Source organism: Typopeltis vanoorti, chromosome 15 (assembly GCF_054136105.1).
Source record: "Typopeltis vanoorti isolate ZY-2024b chromosome 15, IOZ_Tvanoo_1.0, whole genome shotgun sequence".
Taxonomy (NCBI): Eukaryota; Metazoa; Arthropoda; class Arachnida; order Uropygi; family Thelyphonidae; genus Typopeltis; species Typopeltis vanoorti.
In genome coordinates, this window is record NC_143563.1 from 103858626 (window position 1) to 103876132 (window position 17507).

General features: G+C 35.0%; 1 protein-coding gene across 2 annotated transcripts in view; it reads right to left on the minus strand.

Annotated features, from left to right (window-relative positions):
• The window catches only part of Cortactin (cortactin), a 280366-nt gene that overhangs the window by 213556 nt on the left and 49303 nt on the right, over positions 1-17507 (minus strand). For both annotated transcript variants that reach the window (XM_090405825.1, XM_090405824.1), the window contains exon 5: positions 4860-4970. In XM_090405825.1, the coding sequence (XP_090261951.1) occupies positions 4860-4970 (111 nt within the window). The remainder of the gene's footprint in view (positions 1-4859; positions 4971-17507) is intronic.

Here is a 17507-nt window from a genome sequence, read left to right on the forward strand (position 1 = left end):
GAATGGGAGAGGAAAGATTAACAAAACAAGTGTTCTCTGCAAGGTTGCAGTAAAATGACCCAGAGTAAGACCAAGATATAGGTGGATTGATACTGTACAAAGTGCCTTAGACAATAGAAATATAAGATCTAATAATGTTGGAGTCTTATCAAGTAACAGACATTCCCTTTGTCTGCTTTAGTTATAACAATGTGGTTATTACTGTGTAGCTCCTTTAAAGCAATGATTTCCTTATGTGGGATATTGTATTTGGGAGGCTTGGAATGGATTTACCAAAAATTTACCTGAAATGAATTTACCAAAAATTTGGGAGACAGTCATCTTAAGACCTAATTAATATCTGCTTTCTCTCTCTCTGTTTTTTTTTTTTTCTCTCCAATACAGATGGTGTTTAATTAGGACTTTAGTCTTTGTGTTGTCCATTGCAATTGTTTAAACTAGTTCCATTGTTATACCAGATTGTTGTTGTTTCGCATACTGCGACAAACTGTTTTTGGGCTCTGAAGATGCTGGATGTAATACCAGCAAAATATCAGCAATAAGTTAATATAGTTATTATTTTCTTATCAGTCTGTGTTCTCATTAATACTATTAAAAATCAATTAACACAGAAGTAGGCTTGCAAGATCCTTGTCAGATCCATCGAACATCACCACTGGAACTTCCAGAAAGCTTACTGGGACATATTTGCTGCCTATCTAGACCAATATATCCATTGAATTCCTCCAATAAGCAATAATTACAAAAGATTCATGGGAGCTGTGTTGACTGTAGGTAAGAAGACCATACCAAGAGGCTTCCACAAGAAGTATATCCTCAGATGGGACGATGATAGCAAAAACCTGTATCAAGAATACCTAGAGTGTGGCAACCCTGATATTACAGATGAACTCATTTACAGCCGACACTAAATGACAGAAGAAATGGACCGGGATAGTCCATTATATATTGACTGTATGAATATTTCAATTATTCATACAGTCAATATATAAAGATATACTGTCAAGGACAAACAGCACACTATTCGAATAAAAAGAGAATTTACATATTTGAAGAATAATAGACCATCAGATATTTTATATTTGCAGCCTTTCACTTTTGAAGATATTTTCATATTTAATGGATATGAAACCAGGCAAGGCTCCAGGTTTCGATGGCATTCATCCTGATTTCCTGCAGAAGGCAGGACAAAAAGCTTGACAGTGGTTGGCTTGTTTCTACTCTGACATCTTCCAGACTGGTAGACTTCCAAAAGAGTTTAAGAGAACAAAATTATTCCTATCTTAAAACCAGGGAAACTAACAACAAACCAGAAAATAATTGATCAACTGCCCTTAATTAGCATCAGCTATAAGGTCCCACAAAGGTTCATTCTCAATAGAATTGCTCCTAAAAAGCTGCATTCAGACACAAACGAAGTTGCTGTGATCAGGTCTTGTCACTCGCCACACACACACACACACACAGAGACAGGCTACCAATGATGCCTGAAAACAGCTGTAGCTTTCATAGACCTGACAGCAGCTCATGATACAGTCTGGAGGCAAGGTGCAATCTGCAAGTTACTCCATGCAGTCTCATGCAGAACAATAGCTAAGCTAACTGAAAACATGCTAAGCAACTGCTTGATCCAAGTGGTTATGTATGAGAACAGAAGTAAACAAAGAATACTGCATAATGGATTACCACAAGGGGTCAGTCCTGGTTCCCCTCCTTTTTAACTTATACACTGCAGACTTGCCTACTACAGCCTCCAAGGAGTTTTGTTACGCTGATGACATTGCTCTAGCCACCAGACACACCAACTTTACTACAATGGAAGACATGCTAATAAATGACCTTGCAATCCTAGATGCATACTTCAGCAAATGGAGATTATGCTCAAACTCTAGTAAAACAAACGTTTCATGCTTCTGCTTGAACAATAATCAAGCTAACAAAGAAGTGATGTTCTATTTCAATCACAAACTGCTATACTACAACACATTCCTGAAATATCTAGGCATCACTTTGGACAGAACTCTATCCTTTAAACCACATCTCATTAATATAGCATCCAAGTTAAAAACATGAAACAACATACTGCAAAAACTCTGCGGAACAGCTGGAGGGGGGGGTACCTCAGCAGCAACACTTCGCTGCACTGCTCATGGTCTTGTTTTCTGTGCAGCTGAATACTGCTCACCTGTATGGCTGAAGAGCCCCCCCATGTGTATCTGGTCGATGCTCAGCTTAACACCACTATGCATCTCATTTGTGGAACTGTGAAATCAACTCCAACCTACTGGCTCCCAGTGCTAAGTTGCATCCCACCTCCACATCTCCAGCATTCTTCTACTTGAATATAGCAAAATCATGGAAATTCAAGATCTCCAGAATTCACGAAGATATCTCGCTCCTAGAAATAAATACGCTAAAATCAAGGCACCTTCCAATTTTAACAGGGAAAAATCTTGCAGGGACAAATTTTAACATGAAATAGAAGTGGAAAGAGTCCTGGAGTAATACTTCAACAGGGGACTTCCATGAATTAGTAGACCCAACCCAGATGCCTTCGGATTTTGACCTACCACAGAAAACTTGGTCTACCCTTAACAGAATTCACACTAATCATGGCAGATGTGCAGACTACTTTCATAGATGGGACATGGTTGCCTCACCCAGGTGTGACTGTGGATCACCCCATCAGACAATCAGTCATATCACAGTAGAATGTGCTCAACGTGCATACCATGTAAACCTGTCGGACTTCATCCATGCTTCACCAAGTGCAGTTAATTGGATAAGCAATAGACATACAGTTGTAGTCTATTCCTGAGTGTCTTCTTTATGACTGTTTTATATCATGTTTAAGTATTTTGTCTATTTTATACTAAATGTCTATATATATATATATATATATATATACACTAAAGATTATTGTAATACAACTTTTCAAGTGTGAGCCATGCACTAAATAAAATAAATAACATACTCAAGTCCTCTCTTCCTACACATCCTGGCTATTATGCCAATCATAATCAGTGCTCTTCTCCTCAGTTCCCTGCCTGCCATAGTATCTTGACAACACAATTGTTCTCTCTTTCTCCCTTCTCTCTCACTCACTCTTCTGTTTCAATGTCTCCAGCAACACTTGCAAATTCCACGACATCTCATTCGTATTTCTTTGTAAATCATTTCCTACCAACACAAACTGTTCTATACTTCCTCTCTTCGCAACCTCAGTCATTCTTCCTATCACTGATCCTCTCAAACAAACCTTTAACATCTGCTTCATTTTCAAATCTTGCACGACAGAGTTATCATGCATTACTCTACTTTCCATCATTCCACTACAATCATTCGTCTGACTCCTCTATCAATGTCACCTTCCTTTTTACACTTTCAATAGTCAATCTCTTCTCTAAACATCCTAACTCACTCTGCACCCACCACAATTATTATTGTTATTAAGAGAGCCATCCAGGAAGTGTGCGACTCATTGAGGGAGGCCACATACTACATGCACCAACTATCATACTTGTTCTTGAATTCATTCACACTGCTTGCACACACAACATCCAATGGCAAGCCCTCACCCTCTTCTTAGCAGCGGTCATTCTCAGCTTTCAAGGATGCCCTCTTGTCCTTCCCCACACTCCATTAAATGAAAAATTTCATCAACTGAAATCCTGTATGACCCTTTCAGTAGTTTGTACATCTCACTCATATCATCCCTCTTTCTCCTGTTTGCAAGTGTCTGCTGCCTACAAATTCTCAATCTGTCTTCATAATCTGTATTCCATAGTTAATTCCACAACCTTACCAATTCCTTTCCAATATCCTCTCATGTGTTCTTAAGTTCCATACCAACTTCTTTACTAATTTTGCTTTTGTTTTTCAACAGTTCCAGTGTCTTTCACTTCTTCCTCTATCTTTACCACTCTCTGCTGTATCATTCACCAACATTTGCTCTGCCCCACTTTTACTACACCCTTACATCATTCATGCCATCACAGATGACTTCTTTCACTAGATCACTCACCCACTTTTGTATAACTTTTTTGATAGCTCGTTCATTGTCTTCTTGTCACATTTTTGCTACTCTCACTCTTAGTTACTGATATATCACCATCCATCAACCCAATATTTAAGTCACACTTAACACACGCGCTCTCTCTCTCTTCTTCCATCAGCTTCAAAAATGTTATCTACACAATCAAATGAATACATGTTGTATACTTCACCTTTCACAAAACAATTAAAATCAAAATTTCAAAAGCAGATATACTGATTGGCATTTTCAATGCCAATCAGTATATCTGCTTTATCTTTAAAGTTTGGAAGAAAACTGAAACAAGCTAAACACATGCCACAAACACTGTACACACACACTGTTCTACAACAGTCCTCACACATGAATACATCAAAATTCAATAAATGACCAAAAAGGTCAGCATATGATTGATTTTCTGACTGCCAAAGATTTGTGAAAATATCATATTTCAAGAACTACAGCAAAACCAGCCATCCCAGACTCAGGCTAGTATTAGAATACTAGTAAACTATTAAGGATGTGTTTTTATAACTAATTATAATGTTCAATATTTCATACAGTACTTTAATTCTGCATTATGATCCCCACATGATCACAATGCTTTGGCAACTAAAAGAAAAATCCTGTTAATGTAGTATTTTCTTCTTTGGCTTATGGTTAATGGCTCAACATTTGAATAAGCATTTAAAACTCTTATAGTGATATGTATAAAACTTAAGAGTAAATATGAATAATCTACTATTCAAAAAGTTCAATAAAAAATATATTAATTTTAGTTTTTAAAAATACAGTTTGAGATATGTTTATGTAGTTATAATCATACCCTGTCCTGTCGATCAGCCTGAACACCAAACCTTCCACCAAAACCTTTCACAGAATCAGTCTGGGATGCATGCTTTTGTATCTGAGCAATGTAATCGTGGCCAACAGCAGACTAATGTAAATAAAACAGGCAATTTTAAAATCAAAACTTGAATATTACTATCAAAACACAGAATGCTAGAAAACAAAAACTGAATTAAATAATAACTCCAACAATATACATGCTATTTTTTTTTTTTTTACACTTGACACATTTTCCTTATTTCTGGTGGATTCATTGGTCAAATATGTTTTTAAATATCGTAATTTAGAAACAAAATTTCATAAGTAATATCCTTTCTTTCAGTTTGAGAAAATGGTGAACAGCATATATTATATCAGATTTATGGAATCATAAATCTGATATAATCTGGTATAAATCACTGAGGAAATAAATTCAAAAAAATTAAATTGAAAATCTACATTTCGACCTTCACATCAAGGTCATTTTCATGAGTACACGTGCACAAACCCACATATATATATATATACATACACACACAAAAAGCAACTAATTAAATGAAAAATTAATTAGATCCAGCCAAAGCAACTCAGACTATGAAGCCAGTGTATTATGTCCATTCACTGTGTGTATGTGTGTTCTGGCCAGTCTGTCTGTTCTGGAGGATGAAAAACTTGAGATTCCAGCAGGAAAAACTCAGCCATGAAACCAGCTAGCCTTCAGTTGAAAAGTATTGATAAAGCCTAAAAATAATTACTAAGGAAAGAGGCTTCATTCTGGCAATGTAAAATTCATATATAGAGTGGATATTAAATCCGACCTGAGAGGTTGTAAGAATACAATCCTTGGCATCCCTGAGTTGCCTTAGCTTGGACTACTTAAAAGACACGGCCTAAGCGTCCATACATTCACCTTTTATTAGTCCATTTGATAAAGGCTTCACTGGCCTGACAGCTGTTTCGAACTGGTAGGTTCTCTCCAGAGACCAGGCAGAAACCTTAAGCGAGCAAAACTCTCATTCAGTACCAAGGAAATTGAAATGTCAGAAAAATGTATTTTTTGTAAGTGAACTCTCAGTCGGTGCGTAAAAATAATTACTAAAGAAAGAACCAAAAGGCTTCATTTCAGTGAAATAAAATTACATACGCAGAGTGGATATTAAATCCAACATTATTTCAAATGCGAAGGTTTGTAGAAATTATGAAAGTTTCGTAAGTTGACCTGAGAGGTTATGAGAATACAATCCTCAGCATCCCTGAGGATTGTATTCTCATAAAAAGTGCATAAAAATAATTTAGTAATTATTTTTATGCACCAACCAAGAGGTTCACTTACAAAAAATACATTTCTCTGACATTTCGATTTGTATAGTACTGAACGAAAGTTTTTGCTCTCTTAAGGTTTTCGCCTAGTCTCTGAAGAGAACCAACTAGTTCGAAACAGCTGTCAGGCCAGTGAAACCTTTAACAAAGGAAGGCGAATATATGGATGCTTGGGCAGAACACGTCTTTTAAGTAGTTCAAGCTAAGGCAAATCAGGATTGCCAAGGATTATATTCTCGTAATCTCTCAAGTCAACTTACAAAACTTTCATAGTTTCTACAAACATTCGGCTTTAAAATAATGTTGGATTTAATATCCACTCTGCCAATGTAATGATAAAGGTTCTTTGCATTCTAGATGATATTTGAACCTAGGTCTCTCCAATCAAAGGTCACTATTGAAACCGAGTAAATTACAGAGGCTTCTCAAATTCAATAATTAATTGTTTGATTTGCTGTTATTAATCCTTGTAATTAGTTTACCACTTTATATTGCAATAATTCTAATAATTTACAGATCAGTATCCCGTTTCACCAGTAAGACCGTTTTAATGAACATATACACTACTTGGAAAAAAGTCAATGGACACTCCATAGGCAAGATGCATTGTGCCATGTAACAAGTCACGTGTTTGTAGCCAGTATAAATTGGAGGAATATAATGCTCTCAAGTCAGTGCAACTGTGTCTTGATGAAACAGCTGTGAGAAGGGAACTGATGGTGTTTGAAAGAGGTATTATGATAGAATGCCATGTTGGAGGCCCATCTGTTCGGTAAATTGTTGACAAATTGGGCCATTTCAGGTCAACAATCAGTGATACTATACTGAGATGGAAGCATAATAGTAAACAAAATAGTTTCATCAGGAATCAATCTGGAATTCCATATAGTTAATAGTGGATGAATCACTAACTCCCACCACCAAAAAAAAAAAAAATTCCATACATGCAAAGTTAGCAATGATAATAGAAAAATAAAAGAGAAGAAAAACAGAAAATAATGGCAAGCCAAATGGCATTATTACCCTCCACTCTTCTCTGTAGCTTGGAAACTGAAGCATGCTCTAAATTTTGTCTAATGAAACTGAAGTGTTGGGTAAAAATATATGGCTGACATATCCATAATTTGGCCAAAGCCAATCCCCTAAACATCTTCAGTCACCTAAATAAATAGCAAAGCTTTATCACCAAGCAGATACAATTTACCAGTAAAATGAAATGTCCTTATTTTTCTGGCTAGATATCATTGCTAAGGATGTCTTTTGCTATCTACAGAAAACCAATACATATGGGCTAATATACATACAGATTCATATCACCACCACAATCCACATAAGCTAGGTGTCACTAATAACCTCAAAAAAACCTCTATCTGCTCTGATGAGCAACATGAGTTAAAAAATTAAAATAATTATTAACATTCATAAAAAAATTGTTATAATAAAAAATGGTCAGGAAAATTCTCAACAGAATACACTTAGTAAAAAGGAAATACAGCAATCCCTCAATCAATCCCTCTGATTAGTGCGTTTTCGATTAGTGCATAATTTTTTCGATACCCAAATTCAATTAGTGCACATATATACATCTTAAAAATAAATGTTACAGAGTTTAAAAATTTTCAATCTATCCATTTTTTATGGCTAACTATTTAAAAAATCACTCACCAGGATGAAATAATTTAATTACCGATTTGAAATATTTTACAAAGTTTATTTTTTCATGGCATACTATACTATTTTGATGTACACTATGTTCCAAATTTACCGTCAAAATTTATGCCATCTGCTTTACATAGCATTTTGTTGATCATATCAGGTGTAATTGTTTTCCTTACTTTAATCATGAGTAAAAGAATTAGTGAGCAAAAAATAGAAGTGTGAAAACGATTCGAAAAATAATCTCATTGGAAGAAAAACTTGAAATAATAAAGAAAAATGAACAAGGTGAGTCCAGAGCAGAGATAGGACAAGAACACAAAAATGGATGAATCAACTGCTGAATACAAAGCGAAAGGTAAGACTGCTTTAAGTTCATCATGCATGCACTCAAAATCAAAGTATTATAATGATTGAATTAGAGAGACATCTTTTTACATGGATCAAAGATTGTACCAAAAAGGGATCCCGCTAAACACTGGCCTTATTAAATCAAAAGTATTGTCTCTTTGTAACCTGGAAAGAAATGGCCATCAATGATGGAAAAGAAGAAGAATTCCACGTTAGTGCTGGGTGATTTGAGTGCTTCAAAAAGAGAAATAGCCTACATAATGTTCTAATCACAGGAGAAGCTACAAGTGCAAAGAAGGAGATATCCAGAGATTTTGAAGAAAATTGTGTAAGAAGGAGACTATTGTGATCAACAAATATTTAATGTCGATGAAACCGGCCTTTTTTTGGAAGCGAATGCCTTCCAAGACTTTTCTAGCCAAATCAGAGAAATCTCAGCCTGGTTATAAAGTCTCAAAGTCGATGAAATTACTGCTAGTAATATGAGAGCTGTTTGGAAGCACATTCTTCCACATTGAGCAAATAATTTTAGAGGCTTTTCAAATGAATCTAAGTTAATTAAATCTCATTCTGAGAAGTCGAGTGATTCCGACCTGCTAAATTTTGATGCACAGCAGGAAGATCCTGAAGAATGTGAAGAAAATTTAATCACTGACAAGCCCAAAGAGGTTTCACAGAAACAATTTGAAAATGGTTTTTGTACAATCGAAGTTTTTAAGCAGCAATGCTTAGAAACTGACCCTGGTGAAGAGAGAACAGCAAAATTTGCAGAAGAGGCAATAGGGCCATGTTGTCAGTTGTATAAAAAAAAGAAATAGAATGTTCGGCAAACTACGTTAGCTCAATTCTTTGTTAAGAAGCAGAATAATAAATTTATTTATATTGTGCTATATAATAATATATATATATCATTTATTATATATATATATATATATATATATAATAATAATAATAATAATAATAATAATAATAGAATATAATAAAAAATTTATATTCTGAATATGTTTTATTGTCTTTCAGCTTCATGTTTTTCTTTTAACTAGGCCCTAAGACATACCCTAATTCTTTAATAAAAAAATTAAGGGTCAAAAAAGAAATCGGAGGAACGAATCGTATATTTTCCCATAGGTTATTATATTCAATTAGTGCATTTTCGATTAATGCGCCTGTTTTAAAGAACGCATTAGGTGCACTAATCGAGTCGAGGGATTGCTGTATATTAAAATAAGCAATAGCTAATCATAAAAGCAGTATGCTTTCCAAGTGTATGATTTAAACACCACTTCAAAACCCATCCATATAATTAAAAACTTCTAAGGCTCATCCTTCTTATAATAAATAAGAGCCTCATCCCACCCAAAAGTGTATCGAATCCAGTGTACCTGCCACACAGAGAGAAAACAGGGTGTTCTAATATTATACAGAAAGAACAGCAAAAATGGCAGTTGATTTATTAATTATCTGAAATTGAACCCTTTGCCATTCATGCCTTGAATTTTTGGAAAGGTGATGAACTTAACCATACACATAAATTACATAAAGTATTTAATATGAACAACACATGGCTGGCCAAATGAGCAACATACCCATTTTTCAAACTGCAAGTACAAATTCCTCTGCAGGCATGGATATTTTATGAATATCCTTAGATTGGAGATGAATTTAATCAACCAGTGTAAGACTACTGGCCTGCTTACTGGAAGCCTGAAGTGGTTTGAAAAGTTCCATGTTTGGTCTCTAGAGCAACATTTCTGAATTATGTAAAAATAATAAAATTTAAAATATTAAAAATAATAAATAAAAATGGCACTAATTACTATAGGTTTACAACCTTTTTGTGAGTGGGAACCACATAAAGCACATCCATAGCACAACTGGAAGAACAACAGGACATGGCACTCTTTGAATGGAAAAGACCTAGGTTAGATTCTCATCGTGACAAGAGGAATCTTTATATGGGATTTTTCAATTGAAGGTAGTCAGCAATCGTATACAGAGGTAGCAAGGTTTTTTCTCCTGGAAACTTGGGTTTTTCATCCCACATACAGTAAAAATTGGCCAAGAGAATACAAGCAATTTACAAAAAGAAAATATTCTTGGTGCTGGTGAGATTGGATAACATTGCGTGTTGATGGTTGTTGTAATGTGTGGGTTGAAGGATTAAGTAGAGGAGATGGAGGGTTGTGTGTGTGTGTGATGGAATATTGTACTCTTCCATTATGAGTCCAAGGTCTCCTTGGAGGCATCAAGTAATAAATAAACTTACATTAAGCAAGAATGGAAAGAAAAATACTAAGAGTGAAATCTTTTCAATGCTCTCTGGTTAATTAGAAAGGAAAAAATATAAACATAGTCAACAGGTAATGGAATGCAAAGGCTCGTTACAACGTATGTAAAAAGAAATTATCCAAGTTGTGTTACAATTTGGATAAAAAAGTAACCAGTGAGTGTCACATTATTTTTAATGTATTGTAATTCTGAAAGTCCTCAGGCAGGGTGAATGCAAGCTTCTTATAAACAGATGGCAGAACCATAACAAAAGAAAACCTTAAGACATCAGGACTGTAAAGATGCATTTGATGTAGTTCTGCTGTAATTTTGTATAATTATATATAAAAAATATTTATTGAATTTATTTTTATTGATTTTTTTTTCATCAGAAGTCAGGCTAGCATAAATGATTAACAAAGCAGTTAGATTTAGCTTACTTTTGTGTAGTGTCATGTACCTTGTTCATGTGTATGTATTCTTGATGGTGATCTCGACATAGAGGCCGAAACGTTGAGTGTTATTTTCTTAATTTGTAAAGTAATTGCACCAACATGTCTGTTTTTGTCTCCATAACTGAGAGAGAAGGAATGTAAATCTTATCCTAAAGAAAAGGTGTTAATTTGAACTAAAAATGTCTTCTTTGGATATGTCCGAGTAGCAAGCACATCTAACATCAAATCACAGTCAGGGCATGGGAGATAAAAAAAAATAAAAAAACCTGTGATAAGTGAGAATCCTTAAATAACAAGTAAAGAAATTTGAACAAAGGTTTCAGCTTGATTTATTTTATTAACATAATGCTGATTCTATGGCATGTTTAATACTTAACTGATTGCAACTATTGGGATTGGGACATACCAGTAATTACAAATTTGTTTGTTGATTATATACTCACTAAACAAGTATCAGTTGACTAGACAGTGCTCCATAGAATAAAAAGTAAGCTTTTTATTCTATGGAGCAATCTATAAAAATAAAAGAATAAAAAGCTTGCTTAAATATTTTCATGTTTTAACTTAAGGAGTAACATGAAACAAAGGTACAAAATACCATTTAATTATATATTCTACATTTGTTTGTTGAGTATTACTGATTTTGTCATAATGGTATACAGTCAATAAGAGGATAAGATACTCATATCGTTTCATCTCTAGAAAATGCTCAGGTGTACTGCAAAGTAACCAGCCAATCATAACACAGTAACCTAAAAATAAATTAATAGTGGACAGCAGTAATTGGCTTTCTTAATATTCAATGATGGAATATGCAGAATTTAAACCATTAATAGCAGATATGAAAACTCAAAAAGTTGAGTAAGTATTATTATAGGTTTTTTCCCCAAAATTATTCGGAGAAATGGATTTCTTTACCTGAATGTGTTTGGACTAATTTTTCAGTTCATATCATATCAGTCATATCATTAACAAGCACATCTAGTGCAAGTTTCCAGTCTCAAAGAATGTGCTTCTTCTGACCACACCCAATCTCATATCCTCTGGCACTAAAAAGGTATGAAGTGGAACTACAGCAGCAACAACAGCTCTTCTTTTCCATGGCACGACTATTGCTACTGCACTTCTGACCCAGACACTTGACCTGCACTGAGCAAGTCTCATAAATCATCCTCAGTGGCATGAGAAGGCATTCATCCCTCATTCCATCCAAAATTCTTATCCACTTTCCAAGCCCTGGTTCCATAGAAGATGTATGAAAGCAGTCAAAGAAAAAACTCAGCTTACCACAGATAACAGGCATCAAGAATTCAAACTTCATACTTATGCAGGAGCATGCAATAAATGTAAATCGACTATCAGCAAATCCAAATCCAACTTTATAAAAGCCACTAACAGAAAACATCTCTTGTCTAAGTGGCAGTCATGCCTTCTGGTCCCCTTGCAAAGGCCATCAGATGCAACTTTTGCTCACCTGTGCTCCCACCTCTCCTTCATCAGATGGCATCACTGTTATATCACCTAAAGAAAAAGCTGACCTCCTAGCATCACTCTTTTCCTCTAACTCCTGCATAGACAACAAATGCAAATCATCTCCTTTCATATAAGCAACCTGTACCATATGCCTCCTGTGGCCTTTCGGAAAAAAGAAATAAGAAGAAACAAACTGAACACTACAAAGTCATCTGATCCTGATAGCATCTCTCCTACTGTATTCAAATGTTGTGCTCCAGAGCTCACACCTGTCCTCTACTGTCTCTTCAATCTTCTACACTCACTCAGCTGGCACCTATCCCATCTCATGGAAACTAACATATATCCAATCTACTGTCTAACTACTGACCGCTTGCCATCACTTCAATTCTCTCCAAAATAATGGAGAAAATTATCAATGGTCAACTTCTTCACTATCTAGACGCTCACCAGTTAATCAGCAACCAGCAGTAAGAATTCTGCCAATCCAAAAGGAATATGCTTGTATCTAGGTAAAAATTTGAATAAATTAAAATTCTTAAAGTAATGTATTTTGACAATTTTGATAAGTATATACATATGAAATTACTACTTAACTTTGTATATTACCAATGGAAGAAATTACTATTATTATATGAAATTGCTACCTAACTTTGTATATTAGCAATGGAAGAAAGTTTTGTGAATTATGTGTAACCAAGTAGTAATACAAGTTCAAAGTTCACGAGCCAGACACCGGGATTAATGAAATAGCCTCAAGCAGTCACGTACACACAGAGCACGTAGTGTGCGTGGGGTTCTCGTAAGACACTACTGGAGAAGGCAAGACCCGCGCGCAGAAGAATTAAGTACCGTGTGGAAATACATGATGTAGAAAGGGTGGTGTTAAGGGTGAATATAAAAGAGCTGGAATCCCCCAGCAATTCTCTCTTGCTCTTGGGTTCGACATAGGCGCTCGTCATTCACGATGACGAGCAGATGGAAGGTTCAATGTAACGATGTACAGATGGAGAAAATAGTGGCCAGGTAGCGAGCTAAATGAGTGCAGTTTCGTCAGCGTGCCGAGAAAGTCTGTGTAAGCTGATCGATGTGCAGTACCATGTGGACCAACCTAGGCTGAACTATTCCCATCTACACCAGAGAGGAAAGATCGTTATACCGAGATCCAAGCCAGGCCCATGAGAATCAATAGTCCGGACAAAGAGTTAATATACTGAAGACAAGAGATTAAAGGTTGAGAGAAAAGCTTGATGAAATCACGGATGTGGTAAAGTACAAATCTTTAGTTATTTGTATGGAAAGAAGAGTCATTGTATGTTAGAGAACAAGGACACTCATTAATAGAACTCTAGTTAATATAAAGGCAGGACTGTAATATATATTCAAAAAGATGAATGTTTCAGATCTAGTAATGTGTTTCAGTGTATGTTGTGAATGTTAATTAAGTTTGATGTGTTATAGCATAACCATAAGCATAGATAATTAAACTAATGCCTGAAGGAAATCGAAGATAAAGGAATTGAAAGGGCAAACCACTAAAGTTTGATAATATTGTTTCTTGATAAGGTCTTACTGTAAAGATTAGTTTATTACATGTTAATTTCTTTCATCTCGGAATATGTAGATTAATTAAGTGTAAATATTTTGCAAAAATGTATAATATGAATTTTTTTAATAAACCCTTGTGCTTTTACCTAATTAGTTGCCTGATTTAATGAATCCAATGCACCACTCATAAAAATTCGGACCTAAGCAGAAGTTAATTATTTAGTTAAGACCACGACTGCAAACAAGGTGAAATACAGAAGGCATTGATATTTGGAAAACGGTTGATCAAGTACCTATCTGAGAGTTCACTCCTTGACTGAGAAGTTTTCCAATCTATGGGCTCTTGGTGGTGCAGCGGAACAAATAAATTTTCCCAGGACCTTAAGAGGAGGTAACTCCAAATTTTTGCAACTAAGGAATTGGCTCTACTCAGAGACAATCCCTTTGTTAATTTAATTCGCGTACGTGACAATCTAAGCGGCAGAAGTACAAATAGATCTCTATATAACCAAATTATAGTAGTAAAGGAGAAAAAAAAAAGGAAATAAGAACAAAATAAGAGTATATAACACTACCAATGAGGAGTACCTCAGGGCTCCGATATCTCAACTACTCTCATTCTCTTATACATAAATGACCTCTCTCTCTCAATCACTACAAATCCTGTCCATAGCTTTACTGATGATAACACTATCCAACTCATCCTACTCCTTTGACAAACAATGTAGTTTCCAGACATCCCTTACATCAAGATCATCTGCAACCAGTGACCTAAACACTGATCTCCTTGCCACCTTCAATGCCACCAAAATACAGTTCTTTCTTTTCTCTTGCAAAAGGGATCTGAGCTCATCTTCCCTCATCCTCAGTAATACACACATCACCAGACAGGATGTACTCTCTCTCCTTGGACTGTTATTTACCTCCAACCTCTCTTGGCTCAAAGACATCACATCAATAGCTTCCTCAACTTCCAAAAAACTAGGTATTCTTTTCTACTCAAGAAGCTATTTTACACCCACCCATCTAAATACTGTTCATACATTTGGGGTGGTGCACCTACAACCTCCTTAAAAATTCTTGATGCTGTCCAGAGGTGACTAATTTGGCTTATAGATGACCCTTCCCTCACAGGCTCACTTGAACTTCTATCTCACAGATGCAATTGTAAAATCTCTCATGATATATAACTGTAATTTATCATGTTCACTTTTATCTTATCTTTGTAATAAATTAATCGTAAGTCTTTGTTAAAATAATGTGGTGCATGACTTCATCATGTAACGCTGTTAACTCATGTCTAATCAGTAAGTCTAATTCTAAGAATAGTGAAGAATTCTAAGAATTGCCATATATGTCGATTTTATAAGACGCACGAAGCATGACATCATCATGGTCGGATGCCAAAACGTGACCATATATGGAAGTTTCAAGAGATGCACACATGTGTACAAGGGAAGTCCAGGCCTATATATGGTGAGACATCAAGAAGGACTTTGTCTTAGGGTTTTCACCTTCTCTTACCTGGATCCACCACCACATGAGGTCCATTGTCGGTAATTGAAAGAGAAGTCATAAATCTTGGGTCTTGAAATCTTCTACCTGGGTCTGCTGCCAGATGAGGTCCGTTGTCGGTAATCGAAAGAGGAGAATCATAAGTCGCAAGGGTTGAAATGGCACAGAATAATAGATGACTCAGACAAAGAAGAAATTTGGCGGGAAATCAAGCATGAGCCAGCAAAAGGAAAGAAGGACGAAAGGGAGCACCTTTGTGTGAACAAAAATTGATGTAAGAGGCAGTGCTGAACGAGAATTGTAAGTACTTACATACGATGTGATAATTCCAAACTAGACTGTACATCAAGAGTGTCTGTTGATGGTACAATAAGATAATGTAAACTGATACTGAAATAAGCTTACTCAAGGTATGCTTTATTGTCAGTTTGTGTGTGTGTATATATATATATATATATATATATGATTGGCACAATATTCTAGATGATTGTGATTTAGCTTTAAGGAAGTAAATTAGAACTAAGTTTGAATTAGGAAGAACTGAAAATAACAAAGAATTGTAATAAACTGTATATATATATATATATATATGAAAGAATGATAATTAACTCAGTTAACAGACATATTTTTATAAAGAATTGAATGACTAGAACCGAGATTTAAGTAAAAAGGTTTTAATATAAAAACACAACTAGTTTCGCCTTGTAACAGCCTTCATCAGGTGACATTATAAAAGAAAGAAAAAAGAAAAAACACTAAAACACTGAAGCTTAAATAAACTATGAACATCATAGAGAGTCTCTATACATAATTGACACTAAATCATTGTGGTTGTATTTAAAGTTCTTTCGTTAGTGGTATTGTTGGGAAAGTGCGTGCTAGTAGAATCTCGTGAATGCCAGTATATGATATGATTACAGCTGAATGACAATCTGGAGGTTGTAGCTCAAGTTATTATTTAGATGAACAGGATTGAAGATGATTTCTCTAGATTCCACGATTTTTCTCTCTAGTTCATCATTGCAACGGAAGATGTTAGTAGATTTTTCCCGGCAGATTTTGTGACTTTGCTTTTCATCATTAGGATTAGCCGAGAAAAGGATATGACTTGAAAATGCACTGGCTCTCTTGTAAGTAATGTCCCTCATGTGTTCTTCCATACACAATTCGACAGATTTGTCTGTCTGCCCAAAATAAGGAATATCACAATCACACAATATTTTATATACACCAGGGTATTTGAGTTGATAATGACAAGGTTTAGGGTGACTTATTAAGAAACGGATCTTTGGAAGTGGAGTGAACAAGGTTCTGATATTGTATTTTCTTAGTACTTTTGCTAATTTATGTGAAACTGTACTTATGTAAGGAATAGATATATTGCCTTTGAATCTATTTGTTTCTTCTGAGTGATGTCTAGGAGGATTAAGAAGGAATTTTTCAATGATTCTCTTGGAATATCCATTAACTTCGAAAGAAGTTTTCAGATGATTTATTTCTGTAAGAAGTTCATTTGGGTCATCCAGAAGAGAACGGGCTCTATGTCCCAAGGTGGAAATTATTCCAAGCTTATGAGGAGGGAATATATATATATATATATATATATATATATATATATATATATATATTAATGTGAATCAAACTGTAAATATTCCTTTTTGATTTAATTAAACGGTTTGTGAACAACATGTTGAACTGATTCTGTCAATACACTATCCTGAAAATTTCGAATTTTCTGCATAAGATAAAGTTTAGGTGATCAATAATCAACCCACGACTACTTAACAGTAAAGATTAACATAAGCAGGGGAATGCTAATATCTGCTTTGTCTTTAGTTGAAAATCTTATAATCACACACTCAATACATAGTCTAACTGGCACAGTCATAAAACAAATAAATTTGTTAGACTATAGAGCATGAGAACATAAGATCTAGTAGAAATAACAAAATGATGGCAGTCGACCATTTCTGAAGTTGTAAGTAAAGAGCAACAGAGACAAAGCAGGGTTTAGGAATGAGAAATAGAAATACAGAAAGTTTATAACAGAACATTTCAGT